The following is a 24746-nucleotide window of genomic DNA, read 5'->3' on the forward strand; positions in this document are numbered from 1 at the left end:
TCAGCGCAGCCGAGCGGGGCGGGCTCAGCCCCGGCACCGCCCGCAGCAGCCGCGGAGCGCGCCCGGCCCTGCCCGAGCCCCTCGCTCCGGGCCAGCCCCGGGCCGGTCACTCCGCCGGGCCTGCGGGACCCACCCTCATTTGTGAGACCAAACGTACCCCCATTTCTCCTCACAGAGAAAAGCGAGGCACAACTTCCCAAGAATATTTCTGGGATTCACATTCTCTGAGCCTCAGAGAAAGTGTGAGAAGTGCGTATTATATGGCTCTACGCAGATATTTACCATATGTATTTTGATGTATTGATTAGTAGTGCTGTATTAACATTTTAATAATATGATAAATGTAGTCTTGTAGTTAAAAGATAACTTTTGTAGTTAAAATAAGAACTATGTTAGTGGGATGTTTTTTAAGAAAGGAATGAGGCACTCACACCAGATAGCAGCCCCAGGACACCTAAATCTTTCAGAGAAAAAGAATTTATTGCTCTCTTATCAGAAGAAACGAACTTCTTCCCTCCTTGAAGGCGCTGTTAGGATTAGAAGGAAGAAGCCAACACTGACCACACAGAATCCTGTGTTTGAATGGAATTATGCATCATGTATGAGGTGTATGAATATGCAACAGGCTGTTGCTTTTAAGGGTTAATCCTTTGTTAATGGGGGGTCCTTTTTCGGGCTTATGCTGCCCAGAAAAGGTACCCGGACTGTCTGTAACTCTTTGTCTCTATTGTCTCATATTGTCCTAATGCAAATTGTCCAAATTATTATTACTCTATTGTATTACTATTTTTATAACCATGTTATTACTATTAAGCTTTTAAAATTTTAAAAACAAGTGATTGGCATTTTTCACAGAAAGAAAAAACAATTCTTATCTCATTTGCTGAGCCTGTGTTTGTGCAAAAGTAAAATGCAATATGGAGATTGTTTACCCAGAGTGATGGAGTTTTGTTTCCTTTGCCTATCAGGGCCAGCTGTGTGTGTGTGTCAGGACTGTTGGCTGACAGTCACAAGATCCTGTGCAGTGGAGTGCTTGGCAGATTCAATTTAGATATAATGTAATATAGTGTAATATAGAATAGAATAACATAGTATAATAAAGTAATAAATTAGCCTTCTGATATGATGGAGTCTTTACTACAACCAAAACCATCACATCTCACTAATGGATGGGTAGAATGAGTTTGTGACAGCCCTCACGGAGAGAGAAAAAACATTTCAGGTCACTACAAGACACCTCTGTGCAGGGAGGGCTGAGAATGGTAATTTCTCTTAACAACCAACAAATTGAAATTAAAAAGCAAGCAGAGAGCTTTACTGCTTTATCTAACATGTATTAATTACATGGACTTTGAGCAACCAGGACTTTGAACTCTCAAGCTGGTAAGTGACCTTGGCATGCTGGCTCACAGGGTCAGTCTAATCTGCAGATCACAGGTGTCCAAACTAGAGACCAGAAGCTGAGCTACTGTCCAGTGAGGTTCCATGAGCTCCTTTACAACAAATGGTTATGAGCCAGCTATACTAAAAGGTCATCATTTAAGGCACAAAACTGTTGGGAAAATTTGCCTTGTGTAATGTGACATCCTGGTTTTCTACAATTCTAGAGAACGCTAATGAAAACTGATGAAATTGCTAATTTTTTTTTTTTTTTTTTTTTTTTTTTTCACTCAGGGAATTGCTTGGCCTTCACTGCTGCTAGTGAGGACAATACTGGCACAAGGAGTTATGTGCAAAAAACAGCGTGGAAGAAGGCTGGGCAAAGATTTCTAGGACAGAGTAGTACCTAGAACTGAAACCTTGGTGATAAACACCGTGAGAAAACAACAGGTTTTTTAGAACTTGCCAGCAAAAGATGTCACTAGCCAAGACATGGTAGCACTAGAGGGAAAAAATCCAAACAGTTATTTGATTAGTGAAGGAAGCAATTCCTGAATTTCATTACTTATTTTGTTTTAGTCTTTATAGAAAGAATTTTTTGGCAAGGATTTTAGGGTAAGGGCAACACTACTTATGAATGGAAACATACAGATATATCTTCCACCAATTTCTGCATCCTTTACAATTTGTTGTTTTCAACTGAATAAACTGGAAATTGTTGGATTTGCTCAGATTTATCTCATAAATTGTGCTGCAATACAAAAGGATTTTGTGTTTGAGCAGAAACTAACAGCCAAGAAAAAGAGCCCAAAAGCTCCAAAACAACTCTTTGCCCTTTTATTGTGATGCATGTGTTGCTCAACGCCACAAAATCTCTTATTACTTCAGCTACACTGGATGACTTACTTGGTGAACTTCCATCCAAAACAGTCTCAGAAGAGCATGTCTGCATTTGTTCCCTTTCTGCATTTCCTAGGAGAAATGTGCTGTTACAGTATAACCACAGAAAAAAACCCCAATTTGTGTACTGTTATATTCTCTTTCATGCAAACACTGTGAATGCATCCTTTCAGGGTACTCCCTATATAACTTTAACATGGGTTTTTAGGTAATCCAAGGCTGTGGCCACCAGCAGCAGGAATCTCCAAGAACAGCTGCTGCCACACATGTACTGGTAGACAGAGCACCAAGAGAGGCCAGGCTTTCAGAAATCCAAAGCAGCAGTTGAACTGAAGAATTATAAAGATTCACCATTGTAGAAATACAAAGAAACTTCTCAAAGGAACTTCAAGGGAAAAAGGAGTGTGGAATGTACATGGAGAGCCAAGCAAGATGCCTCAATAAGAAACTTTTATTTTATTTTTTTTTTTCAGTTTGTGAAGTAGTTTTGTGCTCTACTTGTCTGTACAGACATGCTGGGAAGATGAGGATCAGGCACACTTTGCATTACAAATGTTAAAATTAGAAACAATGATCCTCATCCTAATTCACTTCTTTAACATTCCCAGTTTGTAGGCTGGCTAGAATTCTGTCAGGAAATACCATTCTTGTCCCTACCATCTCTGAGAAGACTGACACTGAAATAAAATTCAGAGGCACGTTAAGTGACCTGTAGGGCCTTAGCCTTCTGTATAAATTTAATGTTTTAGGTCCTAAACATTCCCCAACTTCCCCCCCATAGATACAAGAAAGACCTGGCCCACTCTGCAATTTCTGTGTTAGAATTACAGTGCTCTTTCCAGTTACATGGAGAACTGGATGTCAGAGTAGTTAAAAAGGAAAAAAAAAAGGCAGGAAAAATGCTAAGATAGGTTACTTCATTTCAACATCTTCATCAACACAGGTGCCAGTTGCTCTTTCAGCTGTGGATCAATTTGAATATTGCTCAGTTCTTTGATATTGAGGATCATCTCGTGGGCTTGGAAAAAAAGCTCTTTGCCCACAGCATCCTCCACCCGCCTGCGCCACTCCCTCAGCCTGGGTCTGTCTTCAAAGATGTCACACCCAACTCCAACAGGCTGCAGAGAGGGGAGAGAGCAACAGTGAGGCTTGGGGCAGCCACCTCTGAGCTGAGACAGCAGGCACTCACAGGATGCTTGCAGGTAAAGGGGAGAAGGGAACAGCTCATGGAGGAGCAGTAGGAAAAAGGGAAATCTCTGGTACCTGTCTGGGGGACACAAAAGCTAAGCTGGATTTTAAAGGGCATTTACAACTCAGGGTGCTGGAATAGCTGATTAGGGCAGCATAGATGTGCACATTCTGTGAGTGATTTTCAGCCATGACACTGAAGATGTTGGCTGGCAGTTCCAGGGACCACTGCTCAGTTTGCAGTAGAGAGGATTATACAGCAACCCCCAGCACAAAATGTGTTTAACTGAACCAGTGTCCTAACTAACATCATCTACCCCCTTTCTGCCTGTGCCACTCTCTGGAACACACTGCAAAAAAGCAGAACTGCTGGATTTCAGTCCCTTGGACACTGAACTGGGAGAAAGAAATCACTGCTGGGCTGCAGGACCCAGGCCCTGGTGGCCTGGCAGGGAAAAATCAGTTTGCAACAAACTTAATTTAAATGCCTCTGAGATTAATTATTTCATCTTCCAGACAAGGCATGGGCAAGTATTATATTCTTGAATGATAGAAATATTCCTATATGGTTGTCTCATTTCATCAGACCTGTCTGCTATTGCTTTTCATTTATATATATTACCTCCTTCTCTGGAGGTTCAAAAGAAAGTCATGATAAAAAATGAAGAAAAGGTTATTGCTACAGATGAGAAACAAAAGAGACTCGGTTGCAGCCAGCTCTTTTTTTTGATTTTCATTGCTGTTCTGAACCCACTCCCACATTCTCCCCATTGTCTTAGGCCAGTTCTGCCAAAATATGCCCTGACTCCTCCTGTTGTGAAGAGTTCCCACATGCTGCCCCCTCCCTGCTCAGCAGCATCTGTTTTCCTTGTGCTGAGCTTCCTCACCATGCTCCAGGCACTCACTTGCATCAGTTCCACAATGGCCACAAGATCTGCCAGGGAGATCTCACTGCCAATGATAAAAGCCTTGTCCTGCAGAAACCTCTCCTCAAATTGCTTCAGGGAAGTGGAGAGCCCCTCCATAACCTCCTGGAGCTTCTCCGAGGGCAGGGGCTGCCCTGTGAAGAGGGGAATCAGCACCTGAGGAGAGAAGGGACACAGCAGCACACATGACCATCTTCTCTGGTAGTAGTAATTGAAGTTACATCCCAGGATCATCAGAACCCTGCAATAAAGCCACAGAAGGGGATGGCAGAGCTCCACAGAGCTCCTGGACAGAGAGCACACCAGCAGTCCTAAGTGTGACCTGCCACAGCAGTCACCTCAGCTAATCAGCAGCAATGTGAGGAACAAAATCAAGGATCCTCACGTCATTTTGTGCCTGGCAGCTGTGCCCTCCCACTCCAACCTGCTGGGCTACAAAAGAAAAATGGGCAACAGCTCCAGGGAAGACAAATCTGCCACAGTCACCCCTGTTAGATGCTCTGTGTCACCAGCAGCTGCCCAGCAGCCACCCTGCTGTGGAACTGGGTGCTGCAGGCACTGCCTGTCCTGCAGGGTGATGGAGAGGAGGGAAGGGTGGTGCCTGTGGCAGGAGCATTGGAAGGACTAGAATTTATCAACACTGGCTGGAGAGACAGAAATGGCTTCCTCTGTGCGACAGCAGCCACCAGGGCTGGAAGTGGTCAACACCATTTTTACACAAACCTTTCAGAGGCTTAAAGCATCACTCTTTAAACCAGTAGAAATTTTGGTGGAGCAATCACAGAAGTGCAGTCCTTGTGTCTGCACAGACCTGCTGGCACAGGGGGTGGTTGCCTTTCTACAATATTTTTCACCAGTCACAGAGGTGTATGCACCACTGGAGCCCCCAGTGTTTCTCAGCTGTGCTGCCTTCACCTTCCACAGCTACAGAAGTCCAGTTTGTTTAGAGAATCAAAGTTATGAACACAAATTTCAATCAGTGCAAGTGAACTGAATTTCTACTTACTGCTAGTGTATTCAACAATTCAAGTTGGGATTGCTTAATCCAAGCCAGGATTTTGGCCAAATACATGTGGAATCCATTTCATCAGAAAATTCATGGCCAGTTTTCTTCCTAAGTGATTCCAATAATGCAAGTTGGGATCTTTGGGTAAAATTGTTTGAAACAGCTCTTCTTCCTTCTCCTTATCTCAGGGCTATCTTCTCCCATTTCTAGTTAATATGCTTCTCTTACAATGTGCCTTTATATGTTTCCATATTTTCAGTTATTCTGGGGACCTTTTCTGCATCTGGGCTATCTAATCACCAGCAATTAGTTGGATTTCTTTCCCTTGGAGCACTGCAGTGACAGCCTGCAGAGGCTGGAAGAAACTGCTTCTTGTATGAATCTGCCTCATATTTGAATTGCTTCTCTGTACTCTCTAGCCAAAAAAATCAAATACCAATAAATTCAAGAAGATAAATGAGTCCTGATATGCTTTGTTAGGCACAAACAAGGGCAAATTTACAAGGGAGCAGTGAAGTTACCTCTTTACTAGCAATTCTGATTTCATGTGAAATTCCATGCCAGCTGTCCTCGCAGAACTATACTTGCACCTAGCTCTCTCTAGGGATAGCTGCATTAATTCTGGTGAGTTGGCTGGAAATATGTGTCCAGCAAAATCATCTGATACTAAATGATTTTCTGACTCAGGCTGAATCAGGTAATTTTGCCTAAATGTTAATTGGTTTGGCTACACTGAGTAAAGAAAATCTGCCTCTCAGTGTGTCTCTGCTCTCTGTCCCTGAGCCTATTTCAGAGAAGCACATAAGTGTGCTGGAATCAGGAGACTCCTTCTGGATTTCCACCCTCAGGAGGCTGCAGGATCTTGTATGAAGAATGCAAGTCTTTCTGCTTCCAGCAACAAAACAAATGTTCACCAAGGCCAAACTCTGCCTGTGTGCACACTCTGCACAGCTGTGCAGGGAGAGGGAGGCCCTTGGAAGTAACACTAACTCTGTTACATATTCACTCACAAATCCAGGCAATTAAAGTCTGCTGGGTTTGAGACCTTCTGTACCAGCCCTTCTTTCAGGGAAAAACCAGAATGGCCAAATCTGCTTTTGCCAGATCCTGATGTTGATCAGTTTGGAACTGCTCCTTTCTGCTGCATTGCACTAAATAGTTATTTAGTTATTTGCACTGGGTGTTTGGTAATTTGAACTGTTCGCATGATTTGTATCCTATCACCACATGGTTTTCCCCTTTCCTCCTGTCAGTGTTGGTGCTCTCTCCCTGGTTTACCCCTCCTCAGCTGTATCCCACTGGCTGTTGCCCCCTTCCTCTCTGCTCACATTCCCCCTGGGAGAAGACAATGCCCTCTTTTCCATCTGCGGGGTCACCTGGATGATCTGGTGTCTCCTATCAAGGAAATAAATTTACAGAATCACAGAATAATGAGGCTGGAAGAGACCTCTAAGATCATCAAGTCCAACCTATGCCCTAACACCTCAACCAGACTGTAGCACCAAGTGCCATGTCCAGTCTTTTTTTAAACACATCCAGAGGTGGTGGTTCTACCACCTCCCTGGGAAGAGCATTCCAGTACTTTATTATTCTTTGGTGAAAAATTTCTTCTTAATATCCAACCTACACCTTCCCTGATGTAGCTTGAGGCTGTGTCCTCTGGTTCTGTCAGAGACCAACCCCATCTGTCTGCAGCCTCCCTTCAGGAAGGTGTAGAGAGCAATGAGGTCACCTCTGAGCCTCCTCTTCTTCAGGCTAAACAGCCCCAGCTCCTTCAAACACTCCTCACAGGGCTTGTGTTCCCCACGTGGAGAAGAGCACTTCTTGTCTTTTGCCTTTGTCCTGTGTGTGCTGGGCTCCATAGGACCTGAACAGCCCAGACGCGGATTCTTACACCTTCCAGCTAGGAATGGCCCAGGTTTGTTGTTTCATCACAACAGTCTCTGAACTGGGGCTGTTAAGGTGCTCAGTACTCTCACAAACCAACACCACTTCACCCACATTTTCACATTCAGTCTCCTCACCTTGATCCACATGGTTTTAGGAGCATTGGCCCTGATGTTGGTGTGGTGCCAGGACAGGTACTCATCCACACGGGCCCTCTGCTGGATGTCTGAGGGGTACCAGTGGTCGGGAGTGTTGTACTTGCGGCTCAGGTACAGCAGGATGGCAGTGCTGCTCACACAGCAGGGGACAAGGAAAGGGCAGGCAGTTAAGGGCACAATGCTCTTGCCTAAGCTCCCCCTCCTGCTCCTTCTCAGCTTGCTGCTTCCACTAAAAAACATGCAGATCAGGATTTCCAGCAGAGTCTAGGGACCATATAAAGGCATCTAATTCATGTTGACATCAGTGGCCTTTAATCACCTCAGCTTCCATGAAAACTTTAACCTGCTGGAAAATCACAGCGCTGCTGGACAGTACTGGGGGTAAACACACTGGGCTAAACAAACAATAAACCTCCATGATCCTCTATCAGTGATGGTAACTCCACTTGCTCCTTGCCTGTTCTGACCCATCTCTCTGACACCTGGGCAATAAATGAAACTCTCTGTGGGCTATTGCTGCCTTTTCATCAGGTCTGTCTCCAGCATGCAGCTTCCACTGAAGTCAGTGGAAGTCTCAGCAAGGAAACCCTACAGAATCTTTTTTTGTGTTTGTCCAGATGTTTATACTTTCACTAACTGGCAGAAGTCAGATGGAAAAATATCTTAGTCATTTGCAACAATACTTAGGCTATTACTACAAAAAAAAAAAGCCACAGAAAATGTGCTGACAAAATGGAAGAAAATGCAGACAGCCCTGCCATGCTGATACTGCTATAGTTCAATTGTTTCAGTATTATTACATCATTACCAGTCTCCATATTAATCTTTTAATGTAAAGCCTAAATTTTATCTGTGTAGATGTTCTCTCAGCCTTTATGACTAATTCAGATAAACAGAATTCTTTCCTAGAGTAAAAGGGATTTCTTTTCCCAGGGTGAAAGGGATTTTTATAAGCTTTAAACATCTCCCAGAAATGTTTATAATCCCATTTTGAGGTAAGTACATTTAGGGTGAGATGAGGAAGCTAAGTCAGCTGAGTTGTTTACATTCTGAAAGACAATTCAAACGGAAAATGGAAAGAGATCAAATGAGGTTATACTATTAAAAATAACCAGCACGTTCATATATTCTGTGATCCTTAATTATTCCATGGGAATGACATCTTCTGAATGCAGCACAGACTGTGGTACCCAAGGAGATCTAAGGACTGAGCTCTTACCATTCTGCAAGGGTGAAGTCTCCGTCCTTCAGTGCTGGCACTTTCTTCAAGAGGCTGACTTTGCCTGCACCTTCACTGTTTGATGATCCTAAGAACATGAACAGACAAACCTGAGGTCAGAAGTGTATCTGCCAGTGCATAATAAATGAAATACCTGCAGCCAGCTGCATGATCAGTGAACTGTGTGAGGTTTTCCCAATAGGGTCATGGCTCACAAAGGAAAGGTAATGAAATGGCAGAGTCAGTGTGAGAGCTGCCTGCAGAGGCAGCAGGCTCAGGCTGGCCACGTGGCATGGAGCAGTGGATATTTTTATACTTCTAACAGCACTTCTCTTGCTTGATCCAGGTATACCAGGATATTTGCAGAACTTACTGAGAGAGTGGACATTGGCTGGGGCAGGGAAGCTCAAACACTCAACCCTGCACTGCTCTGTGTCACTCCTGGCTCTGCACATCAACCTACTGCTAACAGGAAAACACAGGAGGAATACACCATTCCCTAAGAATTGAAACTCCACAGTCCCTTTGGAGGAATTAACAGCTGACTATCTAATCAGGCTTTCAGTTTCCCACTGCTGGCACCGGACTTGCCAGCCTGCAGTTAAATGCCAGGGAGTTGCACAACAGCCCAGGAACACCTGAGTAAGAAAAGCTGTGAGGAATTTGTTTGCTTTGCTTGTTTGAGGTTCTCCTGACAGGACATGACAATTAAAGTGCAAATCCTGATAAAATCAGCATGACCAGCAGGAGGTCCTGTACAAAACTCCCTTTGTTCAAAAAAAGACAAGAAAAAGGATCATTAACTTATAGTGACCTCCAGCTCTAAGAACTATTTGTGCCCATTGAGGAAGCAGTGGCAGTGTCTACATTACTGGGCAAATGTGCAGTAGGAAATAAAACCAGCCTCTGGACAAACAAGTTGATTTGCAGCTGGTTTGGGAAGGGCTGGGAGAAGGCAGGTTGCTGCATTACTGCTTCCCCTTGTATTGATTTCACATAATGAGTTAAATCAAGCAGAGCATACATTACCACTTGTTCTCCTTTCCAGCTGACTAGCCTCTACTTTATTTCTTCTTGGAGAAGTGGGTTTTTTTAAATTCCAGTGTCAGTAGATTCATCAGAGACTAAGGTTTACACTCTTGTGCTATTTGAAGGGATTCAAACCCACATTTTCCCTTTCATTAGGAAAAGTCTCTGGCTGCCTGCTGTGAATATGGGTATATATGGTATTTATGTGAATAGCTGGGTAAGAGGTTCCATCTGCACAGCAGAACCTGGCAACACTGTCAAGAGAGGCAGGAAACCCTAGGTAGGGCTTCTTAAAAATAACAGCCTGACAGAAACCTCAAGCTAAGCCTAATAACTGAGAAAACTGAGTGTAAAAATAAAAAATGTCCAAAAGTGGGCAAAGTACAGGATATCTCACCCCCATGATTTGTATCACAGAAACATCAAGGCAAACATTTGTAAATCTACTGTCATGCAAGGAGTTGCTCAGGGAAGGTGCTTTGTTTAGTGCTTTTAGAATGGCCCCAAAGGCCAGTGGTCACCACACATCCAGCTCTGGTGAGCTCTCTAGTGTTCACCTGGTCTTTGGAAAAGTGCAGTAGAAAGTTGCAGTCAGTAATGCTTACAGCTAATGAGCAGTCCCTCGTCAGACCCAGCTGTTTGGCTGTCCTGCTGTCTGTGTTTATTATCCAGGGCAGCAGGGAACTAAGAAACAAGGACATGAGAAGTAAGCAGTGGGTGAGGGCAGCCTGAATCGGATTTCAGAGAGCTTTCATCATACTGCAATTCCAGCAGGGATACTGAGCATATTTGTTCCCTGACAAACCACGTACCGTGTCATTACAGCAGGTTGGACAGTAGCTCAGTGTCTGTGACACAGCCTGGGGATGGAATCAGCTACTTTGGTTTGCAGAAAGACATAACAGACCTGTGCTGAGACTCTGACTGAGCTGTGGACTGGTAAATGCCTTGGTGTGAACATTAACTCCAGGCTGCTTCATTGGGACCTACTGCTTATTGTATGAAAATAGAGACCAATATTTGTATTTGCAGTTTAGCAGAACTTAAGCTTGTGCCTCTCTTCCAGCCAGCAGAGCCAGCCATTTTGGTCAGTGGTATTGGGTGCTCCATCTTTATCATTGCTGTGATGTGGGCTTGACTTACAGCGCTGTTTAAGATCAGTTGTATCTGGAGTAATTAGTTCTTGATGATGCTCAAGGTACAGATATATAGATATGGATATACACACCGTGCGTATTGTTGGGCTTTGAGGTGTAACTTTAACAAGCAGAGTATCCAGTCGAAAAGCAGGTCAGGCTGCCAACATGAGGAAATCTTAAGCCTAAGCCATAGTGCAGAGAGGAGGTTTATTGGTGGGTGAAAAGAGCAATGGAGATGATTTTATGGAAATAGAAGGGGGGAAATCCCACTCTATTTGCCAATCACATAACTCTCAGCCAAGGGTTTCGAAGTAACATGCTGTGCCTTAGGCACAAAAGTAACAATTTACAGGGAAACTCAACATTTAACTGGGCAACAGTCACACAGCTGGAGGAGCCTGAACAGAGTTGCCGCAACCCACAGCACTCCCAGAGCACTCCTCGGCTGTCAGTGTGACTAATTTGCTAGAAATGGCTAGAGGAACATTCCTTGGAGAGCCACAAAAATAGATGCAGCAGAGCTGCGGGACTGCTCTGGGAACTGGAGCCGCACGCTCAAACCACGGCGTCCAACGCCCCTGGGCAGCGCCGGGGTTCAGCATCCCCCGGCTGGCCCGGGGAGCTCCTCCTTCCCTCGCAGCGGCCTGAGGGACGAGCGCAGCCCCTGGGCCGGGAGTCCAAGGGGCTCCGTGAGGGCAAAGCCTCGGCAAACCCCCAAGGCCGGGTGCCGCAGCGGTTCCGTGGGGTCCGTGAGGGCAAACCCTGTGAGGGCAAACCCCCAAGGCCCGGCGCCGCAGCGGTTGCCCGGGCTCCGTGAGGGCAAAGCCCTGAGGGCGAAGCCCCGCAGCGGCGGCGGGCTCAACGCGGCCCCCGCCGGGATCGCGTTACAGCGCCAGGAGCTTGCGGGCCCCTCCGCTCCCTCCCCGCCCGCTCGGTCTGCGGGGACCCTCCCGGCCCTGCCCCGGCCTCACCTGCGCGGGGCTGCTCCGCGCCGCTCGCCGCCGCCGGCTTCTTCCCCAGCACCGAGTCTGCCAAGAGCCAAGAGAGCGGCTGAGCCCGCGCCCCGCCGGGCCGCGCCCGCCCCGGCCCCGCCGCCTCGGGCAGCGCCCGTCCCACCTTTGAACAGCTCCACGTGCTTGAACTCGAAGGGGATGTTGTTGCTCCGGGCGAAGATGTAGATGGAGCGGCAGGGCTGCGAGAGCAGGTCCAGGTACAGCTCCAGCCCCATCCCGACCCGGCCCGCCCTGCGGGAGCTGCCGCGGCTCTGCCGCCGAGCGCCCGGAGCCGCCCCGCATGGGCCGGCGGGGGCCGAGCCGCGCCGGGCGGGAGGTGCCCTCCGGCCCTCCCCCGTTCCCTCCCTCGCTGGCCCGGCCCGGGCCGGGCGGGGGCACAGCAGCGGGGTCTGTGCAGGGGGGACGGCGGGACGAGCCCTGGAGAGTGCCGAGGAGCCCGGGAGAGCCCAGCCGGGGCGGGGAGCACGGCCCGAGCTGGGACAGGGGTGACAGAGCTCCCCTTTCCACAGTGTCGGGCGGCCCTGGCTCGCTGTGGCTGGCAGCGTGTTCATTCATTTTCCGAAGGGAAGGTAACGAGAATAGTGACACGAGTAGCGGTCAGTTACCAGCCTCAAAGGTTGGTACTAAGCAGTGAGAGAGAAGGGGCTGTCACTCCCCTCACAGCTTTAGCTGGCACCGCAGGGTCTCTGGAGTTACTCACCCACAGCATCCCACTACGACTTTCACAAGGTAAATGCAGAGTTTTGTAACTGTTCTGCAGGGCTGTGCCGCGCTGCAGACAGGGCCCCTGCACAGTGTCCTCTAAGGCAGCGTTAATCACGCACCGCCAGGTCTCAGCAGGGCTTTCTGTCCAGAACATAATTCTTTAGTCATGTATTCTCTGCTGCAAGGTGACATCTGAACGGCAGTGAAGTGTGGAGGACTTCTCTGTGGACATTACCTCTGCACACTCACTCAAAGTGACTTTCCCCTCCCTGGTATTTGTCACTTGCACCGAGCCCACAGCGTTTCCCAGCTGTGTGCTTCGGGAAGGTGACAAGCTGGCTGAGTGCAGGGACTCTGGGAGCTGTGAGATAGAGCAGCTGAACCACTCAGGGCAAAGTCACCCCCAGTCAAACCCACCTCAGCTGTGCTGACACCTCGCTGTCAGTGTCGTGCCAGAGAGCTTGTATGGCACACACAGATCTTTGGGAATCTCAGGGAGAGGGAACTGGAGGATCAGCTGCTCTTGTTCTTGTGAAAAGGCTTGGGTACTTGAGTTGTGAGCTTGTGGACTAGACAAATTACAAACTGGAACATTTCCAGGGGTTCAGAAATTTCAGATTTAGAAGAGCACTGTAAGAATTGTTCAGTTTCTCAGCCAGAGCAGGGAGAGGTGCTGTGCACCCCCTTCACTTCCCCTGCAGCACAGCTCAGCCTCTCGAGCACCTGCACCCAGCACTGATATGCTGCAGATCACAGATCATAGAGTCTTGAGTTCAAACTCCTTCAGTGCAAAGGAATCTGAAATGTTAAGGGAGTGGGGAAAAGGAGCATGAAAGTGGCTCTGCACAGGTAAATAGTCAGAGAAGTCTTTGAGCTTCAAAGTGCTCCCATGCCCACACTCTGAGAGATCATTGAGAAGAGTGTTGATCTCAGCAGTGTGCAGCACCATGAGCAGTGTGGGTTCACTTTGCTCCTTTATTCATGGTTCACTTGGTCCATTAGTCCTATCTGAACTTCAAAGATCTTTTCATGTGCCTCCTGGAAATGCTCCTTCCTTAAGTTTTTCTCCAATTTGCTGACTGCACTGCACAGCCCACATAACCAAAGAGGTATTTTTATCTGCTTGTGTTATAGGGCATTTGATTGATTATTCCTGGCTCCAGGCTAGTGCTTCTAGCACTGTATTTTCATTTGACTCCATCACCTCAAAGACCATTTTTCGTGCTCTTATCTTCTCTGTCAGCATTTTGGAAGCAGGAACAAGACAGAAAAAAATGCATTAAATTTTGCAGTTTATTTCTTAATCATTTAGAAGAAGTCTCACAACGTCTTTCTGGTTTTTCAACATTCCTCCTATTTTGTGTGTTACAGCTTCATTTTATTCCAGAATCACAGGTTCTCACTTATTTCCAAATAGCCCTGGCAAGAGTTGAGGAAGTTGAATGGACCACGTTCGATTAAGCTGACAGTGGAGGTGTAATCCCTCTCCCTTTCCAGGGTGAAAGGGGAGTGTTCTCTCAACAGACCTTGTACCAAACAAGCAAAACTCTTGCACAACTTGTTGGGTTTTGGGAGGCAGCTCCCAGGGCTTTCCATCTAGGAACTGGAACCAGGCAAGATCCAATGGCACAAAGCAACAAAATACAGAGCTAGAGGAGTAGCAGAAGGCAAAGTACAAGGATGAGCAGCCTTATATCCATGATTTAGAGCAAAGAACAAGGCAGATTTATCTGTTTCATAACTCTGTGGCCATCCAAGGAGTTACTCTAGGGAGGTGCTTTGTCCTGTGGGAATGGAAGGGCTCAAAATGCCACTGGTCACTGCACACAGAAAGTATGGGAAAAACAATTTAAAATCTCTTTCTGTCATAATGACCAGGCTGGAGTGAGGCAAGTGTACTTATCCTTTGTGAAACAGCAGGGCAGGAGCACCAGAGAGCCAGCTCTGAACATAGCCCCAGCTTGGTTCTGAAGGCAGCCTTCCTTGCAGGAGTGCACAATTTAAGGAACTTGTGCCTCATTCCAACAAGCAGAAAATTGGCTCAAGGCTCTGAGGTGGAGTTTTTGTGCTACAAGTATAGTAAATAAAAAAAGTTTTAAAAAGACATTTTATTTGCCTTGGCTTGTGCAATGGTTTGCATGCAGAGCAGCCCTGTCTGGAGATTCTGCAGGGACATGTGTGGCACAAAAGGCTCTGCTCTTAAGTCCATTTTGAGAGCTGTCAGGATTAGCACCCCACAAAACAGACTCTTGGTTTTGAGTGTTTCTCTGCTCTGCCTGTGCTTGAACAGAAAGTGTGAGAAATATTTATGATGCTGGAAGAAGTTTGCTCTCTGCAAGAAAGGGAAAAGCTGAAAGTGAGGGCAGGTACAAAGGTGCCAGCAGCAGAGTGCAGTGAGGCTGGGCAGCCTTGGCAAGGCAGCAGAGGCACTCTTTGATTTCAGGGTGCAGAGCAGCCCAGCTGGGAGCGTGGTGAGGCTGCAGTGAGGAAGGAAGGAAGTGGTACAACGTAAACACCTCCTGGGCTCAGCAGGGCAGGCTGTCAGGCACTGCTGCTCAGGCACCAGGCATGCCAGCACTCCTAGGGCCAGCACACAGCTGCTGTCACTGCCTTTGCCCACTCTCAACAAATGTACCAATAAAACATCAGGTAAGAATTCAAATAGCCCTGCACAGAAAGGGAGAGAGTTTGAGGGCAAATGTGCCTTTTCATCACTGATATTGAGGATTTCCTGCAGGCTGGAAGGATGGAAAGGAAAGGCACCAGGCTGCTCCTGCAGCTCAGCCTTCAGGCATGTGCAATGCAGACTCTGATTTGTGGCCCTTTGAACTAAAGGGCAGGTTTACTCAGAAAACAAACAGAAAAGCCAGCTGGCTCATTCCCCAAAAACAGGAGATCCAAAATGAAAAAATGTGTGAGACTTTGAGCAGCTACATTGACCATTTCTGGGCACTGCAATAACTTGGCTTGCACTCAGACATCTCACACCCAGCTTAGTGTGCAGCCTGCCCCATGGATGGTGTAAGCAGCAGCAGAGACAAACAGACCTCCAGGTACAAACTCAGCTTAGCAAGGAGGGGAGAAAAACAGTTCTGCAAACTGGAACCCTCCTCATGGAGGTCTGCACCTGGAAATGGGAGCTCCCAGGGACAGGAGAACATGGAAAACAGGAATGGCACAAAGGGACACAGGCTGTGGCTATGGAGGGTGCTGCACAGGTGTGGATGAGGATGTGATGTCCACTTCCTTCCAAATCCTGATTACAAATCCAAACAGAGCTACAGCACCTGGCACATGCAGCCCTTGGCTTTCTGGAGCATCTGAGGAGTCTGAAGAGCAGTGAAGCATTAACCATGTGTGGGACACTCCCAGCTCATGTACTGAGCTCTCTGCTCACACAGGGCTGGCCAGCACAGCTCCCTGGGCTAGCCCAGCCACAGCAGCACTCCGTGCCAGCAGCCTGGCCAGAATGGTTTCTGCTGTGCTGAAAAACCACTCTGGGGAGGGGAACAGAGCCTGATGTGGTTTGCAGAGAGAACCGTGTGGTTTGCAGCAGCTTGACCAAGCAAAGCAGCTTTTTCCACTGTGCACTATACAAAGAACAGTGCAGCTTGAGTCTCTGGGTGAAGAACTTTATTGACCCTGTCCTTGCCAGAAGCTGGAGGCTCCCCTTGGTGCCAGCACAGCTCCCTGCCCTGGGCATTGTCCCTTTGCTCTCACAGGGGATGCAGCAGCATCTAGTGGCCAGGTGTTCCAAGGGCCCTGGCAGGATTCCCATCGGGGCTGGGTCCTGACCTGCCCCTTTCCTAAAGAGCAAAAATCCTCCAGCAGCTTGTTTCCACTTGGCACAGTGAAAACCATCTGCTACAGTGTTTTTTCCTTGTTTCAGCCACACCTGTTCTGCCATACCCTCAGGAAACAGAGCAGAGGTGGGAAGGCAGCTCTGGTGCCCCTGTTCCCACACAGACTGAACCACCTCAGCCCTGAAACACATCCAGAGGTGCTGGAGCATGAAAGAAAAGCCCGCAGGGCTACACTTCCCCCGCTGCAGTGGACAAGAGGGAAAAGCTGCTCATGGCAGTCTGAGATGTATTTTTCTTCTCATTCTAAGTTGCAGAAACGCTGTGAAGGAAGGACAGTCCATTTTGTGGAATGGTGACTATGATTTTTAGAAGAAATGCTGAAAGACTACAAAAAGCCTTCAGAAAAATAATCCATTTTATTAGAGCACAACCCTTTAATTCTGCTTTAGGAGCTGCTGCTTGAAATTCTCCAGCAACTCAGGTGCAAACTGGTCAGCAGTCAAGTTCTTAACGTTCATGATGTCTTGGTGGGCTTCCAGGAAGAGTTCCTTCCCCACAGCCTCTTCCACCCGGCCGCGCCAGGCCGCTAACGCCGGCCTGTCCTCAAACAGGGCATAGCCAGCACACACGGGCTGCAGAGACACAGAGAGCACCCAGATGAGGCAAACAGGGCACAGCCAGCACACACAGACCCCTGAGTGAGCTAACAGGGCATAGTCAGCTCACACAGACCCCTGAGTGAGCTAACAGGGCACAGCCAGCACACACAGACCCAGAGTGAGCTAACAGGGCACAGCCAGCACACACAGACCCCTGAGTGAGCTAACAGGGCACAGCCAGCACACACAGACCCAGAGTGAGCTAACAGGGCATAGCCAGCACACACAGACCCAGACTGAGCTAACAGGGCACAGCCAGCACACACAGACCCCTGAGTGAGCTAACAGGGCACAGCCAGCACACACAGACCCAGAGTGAGCTAACAGGGCACAGCCAGCACACACAGACCCCTGAGTGAGCTAACAGGGCACAGCCAGCACACACAGACCCAGAGTGAGCTAACAGGGCACAGCCAGCACACACAGACCCAGAGTGAGCTAACAGGGCACAGCCAGCACACACAGACCCCTGAGTGAGCTAACAGGGCACAGCCAGCACACACAGACCCAGAGTGAGCTAACAGGGCATAGTCAGCTCACACAGACCCCTGAGTGAGCTAACAGGGCACAGCCAGCACACACAGACCCAGAGTGATGCAAACAGGGCACAGCCAGCACACACAGACCCCTGAGTGAGCTAACAGGGCATAGCCAGCACACACAGACCCAGAGTGAGCTAACAGGGCACAGCCAGCACACACAGACCCCTGAGTGAGCTAACAGGGCACAGCCAGCACACACAGACCCAGAGTGAGCTAACAGGGCACAGCCAGCACACACAGACCCAGAGTGAGCTAACAGGGCATAGTCAGCTCACACAGACCCCTGAGTGAGCTAACAGGGCACAGCCAGCACACACAGACCCAGAGTGAGGGAAACAGGGCACAGCCAGCACACACAGACCCCTGAGTGAGCTAACAGGGCACAGCCAGCACACACAGACCCCTGAGTGAGCTAACAGGGCACAGCCAGCACACACAGACCCAGAGTGAGGGAAACAGGGCACAGCCAGCACACACAGACCCCTGAGTGAGCTAACAGGGCACAGCCAGCACACACAGACCCCTGAGTGAGCTAACAGGGCATAGCCAGCACACACAGGCTGCAGAGACACAGACAGACACAGAATGAGGCTAAGAGGGCACAGCCAGCACACAGGGGCTTCAGAAACACACACAGACACAGAGTGATGCAAACAGGGCATAGGCAGCACACACAGGCTGCAGAGACACAGACTCAGAGTGAGGCAAACAGGGCATCTGCCAGGGATGGACCCATGGAAATGGATGTGCTTCTGGCTCAAGGCAGCAGACACTCATGACATCAGGTGGAGCTCATCTCTGGCTCTTGGGTCATGGGAGGAAAGTGGTGACACCTCAGCAGCAGCTGTGCCTTGGGACCTGCAGCAAAGGGCTCTGCCATGGCTAACCCCAGAATGGTCCAATGGAGAACATGGACATGCACACCAGCACAGCTCTTCCAAATATCTGTACTTTCCTGCCTAGTTTGTAATTTATCTTTCTTTCCTGATGAATTCTGTCCATATTTCTTTGTTTAATCAAAGTAGTTTTTCCCCAGTAAAATGAACTGTGATCTAAGTCAAAAAGGAGCAAGATTTAGCCCCAGGGAAGATCTGCCATTACAGAGCTGGGGGTGCAGCAGTCCCCTGGCCTGGCCTGCCCACAGCCCAGCCCACATCCAGCAGTGCTGGGGTTGCTGCTCACCTGCATGAGCTCCACCAGTGCCACCAGGTCTGCCAGGGAGACCTCACTGCCTGCAATGAAGGGCTTGTCCTGCAAGAACTTCTCCTCAAACTGCTTCAGGGCAACGTTCAGCTCCTCAGTGGCAAACTCCAGTTTCTCTGGAGGAAGTGGCTGGCCTGTGATGAGAGGCAGCAGCACCTGGCAGGGAGAAGAAACAACTTGCTTTTTATGTGTTTCCTTCCAGATCTACTCATCACACTCTCACTGCCACCTTCTGAGGATCCCTCACCAGCCATGCATGGGAACAACCAGAGCTGCTCATCAGCCTTGCCAGGTTAACATGAATGTCAGTCCTTACTGCCTGCCTCTCCTTGTCTGCTGCCTAGAAATCTGAAAATTCAACCACAAGTCTCCTCTCAAAGTGATGCCTTGAGAGGGCTGGCCTAGAACAGAGACCAGACAGAGCTAAAGAATAAAGGAGGGATTTAGTAGGAGGTCTCAATAGATCCACTTTGGGCAGCACAAGAGCCCAGCCAGGGCTACACCCAAGATGAACCAAAATGGTCACAAAATGGACAACTGGTCATGGGGTCTCTCACTTTCATAAGTTCTGCTCCATTTGCATATTGGATTTCATTGTCCAATTACAGCTTCAGCCCATGAAGCCCCATCCTTGTTTTTCTCTCTTCAGCCCGCGCTGTTTGTGCTCTTGGGGCTGAGATTTGGATCATTTGTCCTTGGTGCCCAGCTAGAGAATGAATTATTTTGTCTCCCTGCTCTGTGCAGAGAGCTCACCATCCCCTAACATGAAACCCAGAACCACACACTAAAGCAGCACAGAAAAACAGAAAAGCTACAGCCTGAGGCATCAAAGGGAATCATCTGCCAGCACCTGCATTTTGTTTGTGCAGAGGGAGATAGTTTCTTTCCATGAAGCTGGGCAGCCAGCACTGAGCTGTGTCTGGGGGAGCTCTCACCCACTGCATTTGCTCTGGATTTTCCTTTGGCTGCAGCAGGAAGGATCCAGCCTACTCCAGTTAGCTCGCTTCAGCAGCCAAGTCAGTTTTGTTCCTATCTCTCACTTGGTTTGCACATTTGCTGAGAAAGGCCCTGCAGACAGGCAGCCCATTTCTCTTGCAGCCCTTAGCACCTCATTTTTGATGTATAATGGTTTTACCTTGCTTAAGAACAGCTTGCTCCCCTTGGCACGGATGTTGATGTGCTGCCAGGACAGGTACTCATCAACCCTGGCCCTTTTCTGCAGGTCAGCTGGGTACCAGTGATCAGGAGTCTTGAATTTCTGGACCAGGTACAGGAGGATTGCAATGCTGCCCAGAGAGCAAGACACACCAGTGAGCTGATGATCTGAGATTAAAGCACCTCATCCTTTATCCTTTCTTTTCCCCCAGATTTTGCACTGCTGGACAAACAGCCACACAGACCTGATGGGAGTCAGGTAGAAGTGCAGCAGGGCACAGCACAGGAGAGAGTTTGTGCTGCTGCCTGTGGACCAAAATCTAATACAAGTAATTGCCCAGTTTTGAGCAAATAGAAGCTGCAGAATGAGTTTATACCAAATCTGAGCTTCACACTGCCTGGCCATCCAACAGTGGGTGCTTTAGGTCAGATTTCCTGCACTGACCTCCAGCCTCCAGCTGCAGGCAGAGAGCAGGACACCTGGACAGTTATTTAAGCTCAGAAACAATGCCTACAAAGCAGCTAAGTAGCTCCAAGCAGCAGCTTTTCCTACTGTTATCACTGCCCAAGTTGCTTACATAAGATAGCTTCTCTTGAAACACAGGTTTGTCATGTACAAGTGGAACAAAGGACAGGAGGGAGACAAAAACCTGTCTGGACTAGAGTGCCAGCAGCACCCTGGCAGAATCCAAGCACTGGATAAACAACACTGCAGCAGGGGATTATTTGAGCCTCACCTCTCTGCTAAGGTGAAAGAGCCATCCTTGAGTGCAGGCACCTTCATCAGGACGTTCACCTTCCGGAACTCCTCTGTCTTGTGCTGCCCTGGGGAAGGAAAGGAGAAGTTTTACTTGGCAGGGATACTCAGGACCTGTTTGTAAACACCTGAGGAGTTTGTGGGGACTGTCCAGCTCCAAGTTCCTGTTTCTGACTGTACAAATTGAGTCTTGCATCGAGTTTCTGAGCCATGAGTGAGTGCTGCAGGGTGAGCAGGGGGCTAGCCCTGTGCTATCAGCTTTTCTGCTGATTATTGCCTGCATGCCAGACCCACCTATGGACCAAGGGCAGCATGGTTAGGAGTCCTTTCATACCAACAGCACTTGACAGCCTGGGGCTCTATCCACTCCAGGTTTGTGCCTGGAGATGCCTGTGCTGTACAAACCCAGAGGGAGCACCAGGCACATTGGAGGAAAGGGATCTCACAAACCCTCTCCACCAGGGAGGGGAGGACACTGAGAAAGCAGATAGATACCTTTTTCTGGAAGTTAATGCACTTTATATACAACTCTACTTTCTAAAGTCCACAGATGAAAATAAATTCCTGTGATTCCATGTAAAGCCATGGGTACTTCATTACAGATGAAGTTTCAATTAGCTCCTGTGCATCTTGCAATCTTTTGTAAGAGCAGATATGAATTTGAGGTTGCTTTTAAACTATCTTGTAGTGTCGTAGGAAGGAGACCAGGACACCAGCTGGTTCATCACAGGTCCAGTTTATTGAAGAAAGCATCAAACACTTATACAGCAAATAATAAGCTTATGAATATTCTGTAAGCCAAGCAATCTATTGGTTAAACTATACCATAAACTCTTCCTCATTCCTTAGGGGTTACATCTCTCTTTTCTCATGTCTCTTTCACTATTTGTTATTACACTACAGCTAGGCCCAAGGACACGCTATCTAGCAGGTGCAGAACTTGGAATTAGCCACGGCTTTGTAATTTTCCAGTCTCTAGCAGCTAAATTCCCAACATTGTAGGACCTCCCCAAAAGGCAGGCAGAGTGAACCTGACAGGAGAAGGTGTTTTGTTCCTCTGAGGTCTCAGTGTACTCCGTTCTGTCTGAGACCAGCCCCAGAAGCCTTGTTCTGTGTGACTTGTTTGTGACAGCCTTTTCCACCCACTCCCTTCAGCCACACGTGGCTGCCTGGGTATTCAAGCCTCTCTGATGTGTAAACTAACCTTGTGCCCCGTCCTGCTGTGTGAGCCATCTGAGGACCTGTGTGCCAGAGGAGATGCTCTGGAAGCAAATTCAGCTTTTCTGTACTTGGCAAAGTGATTTGTGACTATTCCCCTGTCACTTGGCTCACAGCCCACCTCCCCTAACCCTCTCAAAAAGATGCAGTGTGCAGATTCCAGGCCTTCAGGTGTCCTTTGAACGCCAGGTGATCCCTACCCATTCCCACTCCTTCCACCCCTTTCACTGACACCTGCCCTGCTGGGGCTGAGAGCTTTTCTGGGCCATCACATTTAAGGCAGCAGCTCAGTTCTGAGTCTCAGCTCCCTCACCTTGTCCTTACAAACTGTGCAGTGCCAGGTGCCAGTGCAGGGATCCTCCTCCACTGTGGCACCCATGCAGGTACCTGGAGAGCTTGCCCAGGCATGGGAGGTGCACCCAAATCACCCATCTCAAATCCAAAAGCAGATTCCCAAGGGGCACAGGGCATTGGGAATCTGTGATTTAATTCCCTTTCCTTCACTTCCCCTATGCTTGCATTTCAGCTGTTCCTTTTTCCTTGGTGCTCTCATTCCTTGCCAGTTTCCTCTCCTTTGCTCCAGTGTCTCACCACAACGATTAATTAATTTATTGGGAAAGAAGGGGAAGGGCACAAGATGAGCCAGCCCCCAGGTACAAAGAATTGCAAAAGCTTTTGCTATGAGGCAAGTGGGAGGAAAGCCACAGTTAAGGTACAACCACCACACAGCTCAGGTGCAGGGGAACACCCAAAGACTCAACCACAACACATCTGAGGTTTCTCTCAAGTTGGAGTCTCTTTTGTTCCTCAATTTCAGCTCCAGGAGCCTTCTCATCTTTCATTGTTTTTAAGCATTACTCACTGAGGCCTTTTTATGCCCAATGCATTCCCTTAATTTCAAATCCATCAGATATCTGGAGAGGCTGAAGGATAGGGTTTACCAGCTTCAATTACAAAGAAAGAAGATAGAGATCTTTGGTGAAAAGACACCTTTGGACAGGCTCCTACCAGTTACCAGTTGGTTTGAACCCAACAAAACCACCTCCCTTCATTTCTCACTGCTCACATCACTGCCAGCTGCACAGTCTCGCTCCACAGCCTTCTCAAGCTGGTGCTCAACCCTCCCAAAATAATCAGACCACAAAGCACTCGGGCCAGTGGAACCCCAGAGGGGCAGCCCTTCCCCTGCCCCACCGTCCCATGGGGACAGCTCGGCAAGCTGGGGCACGGCAGCGTCCCGAGGGGATAACCCTGCCGCAGGGGAAGGGCTGCTCTCAGCAACTGCTGCTGCTCAGCAGAGCACACGTTTCTCTAAGCTGAATTCCTGAGCAAGAGCCACACACCTCGGCTGTCCTCACTTTTACACCAATGTCCCATCTCCGCGGCTTTTTGTTTCCCATCTGAATGGGGAATGCCCCAGATCTGGCACGTCCTGAGCGCTTCTCAGAAAAGCGTCTCTGTTTTTTCAGAGACCCATTTTCTGCTGGGTGGGGCCGATTTCAAAGATATCACATGCCTTGGCAGAGTCCTGTTTGCTGCAGAGGAGCGCAGGCACTAAAATCAGTACTTAAACTACACGATTGCACAATTTGGTGCGGGTTTTGTGTCGGCACCAGGAACCCCCTGCAGCAGGAGGGCCACCCCAGCCTCTCTCAGCATCTCACACTGGTGGGGATGGTGAGTATCCTCCCGCTTCTGCCTGCGGGCTGGAATCCAGCTGGCATCCCCCGGGAGTGGCCAAGGGACCGGGGAGCAGCGGGACCCCGGAAAACTGCGGCTGGGACCGCCTGGGACACCGCAAAGCTGAGGCTGGGACACTCCCAAAACCCGGGGCTGGGACCGCCTGGGACACCCGCAAAGCTGGGGCTGGGAGAGAGCAGAGGGACACCTCCAAAGCCTCGGCAGGGGCATCCCCAAAACCCGGGCTGGGAGAGAGCAGAGGGACACCTCCAAAGCCTCGGCAGGGACACCCCCAAAACCCGGGGTTGGGACAGGCTGGGACACCGCAAAGCTGGGGCTGGGACAGAGCAGAGGGACACCTCCAAAGCCGGGGCTGGGACACCCCCAAAGCCGGGTTGGGACCGAGCAGAGGGACACTCCAAAGCCTCGGCTGGGACCGAGCAGAGGGACACTCCAAAGCCTCGGCTGGGACAGAGCAGAGGGACACCCACAAAGCCGGGGCTGGGACACCCCCAAAACCCGGGCTGGGACAGGCTGGGACACCGCAAAGTCGGGGCTGGGACAGAGCAGAGGGACACCCCAAAGCCGGGGCTGGGACACCCCCAAAGCCGGGTTGGGACCGAGCAGAGGGACACCCACAAAGCCGGGGCTGGGACAGAGCAGAGGGACACCCACAAAGCCGGGGCTGGGACACCGCAAAGCCGGGGCTGGGACAGAGCAGAGGGACACCTCCAAAGCCGGGGCTGGGACACCCCCAAAGCCGGGTTGGGACCGAGCAGAGGGACACCCGCACCCGCAGGTTCTCCGGGACCGCCCGGGACACGGCGGCGCCCCCGCCCCGCTCACCCTTGGCCAGCTGCACCCGCTTGAACTCGAAGGGGATGTTGTTGCTGCGGGCGAAGATGTAGAGCGCCCGGCAGGGCTGCGAGAGCAGGTCCAGGTACAGCTCCAGCCCCATGGTGCCGCTGCCGCTGTCGCTGCCGCCCGGGCTCGGCGCTGTTAAAGCCGGCCCGCCCGGTCCCGCCCGGTCCCTCCTGGTGCCGCCGCACCGGGCCCGCCCCGGGCAGGGCGGGGCAGCGGCGCCCGGCGCTCCCACCGGGGCGGGCCGAACCCCCGGACAGGGCCCAGGCTCAGCCGGGCTCTGCCGCCCCACAGCCCGCGGCTGGCCCCGATAACTGC

General features: G+C 49.6%; 2 protein-coding genes across 2 annotated transcripts; both read right to left on the bottom strand.

Annotated features, from left to right (window-relative positions):
• Positions 1 to 2713: 2713 nt before the first annotated feature.
• LOC131091106 (glutathione S-transferase theta-1) lies at positions 2714 to 12096 on the bottom strand. The gene is made up of 6 exons (XM_058036984.1): positions 11949 to 12096; positions 11804 to 11860; positions 8665 to 8752; positions 7425 to 7575; positions 4374 to 4550; positions 2714 to 3398 (listed from the first exon to the last, which is right to left on the bottom strand). Exons 1-6 carry the CDS (start codon positions 12058 to 12060, stop codon positions 3198 to 3200), a joined length of 786 nt encoding a protein of 261 aa, XP_057892967.1. The 5' UTR covers positions 12061 to 12096; the 3' UTR covers positions 2714 to 3197.
• Positions 12097 to 16750: 4654 nt separating this feature from the next.
• LOC131091043 (glutathione S-transferase theta-1-like) lies at positions 16751 to 24599 on the bottom strand. Its single transcript, XM_058036853.1, has 5 exons — positions 24414 to 24599; positions 20650 to 20737; positions 19893 to 20043; positions 18737 to 18913; positions 16751 to 16985 (listed from the first exon to the last, which is right to left on the bottom strand). Exons 1-5 carry the CDS (start codon positions 24523 to 24525, stop codon positions 16788 to 16790), a joined length of 726 nt encoding a protein of 241 aa, XP_057892836.1. The 5' UTR covers positions 24526 to 24599; the 3' UTR covers positions 16751 to 16787.
• Between the last annotated feature and the right edge of the window lie 147 nt (positions 24600 to 24746).

Source organism: Melospiza georgiana, chromosome 18, assembly GCF_028018845.1.
Source record: "Melospiza georgiana isolate bMelGeo1 chromosome 18, bMelGeo1.pri, whole genome shotgun sequence".
NCBI lineage: Eukaryota > Metazoa > Chordata > Aves > Passeriformes > Passerellidae > Melospiza > Melospiza georgiana.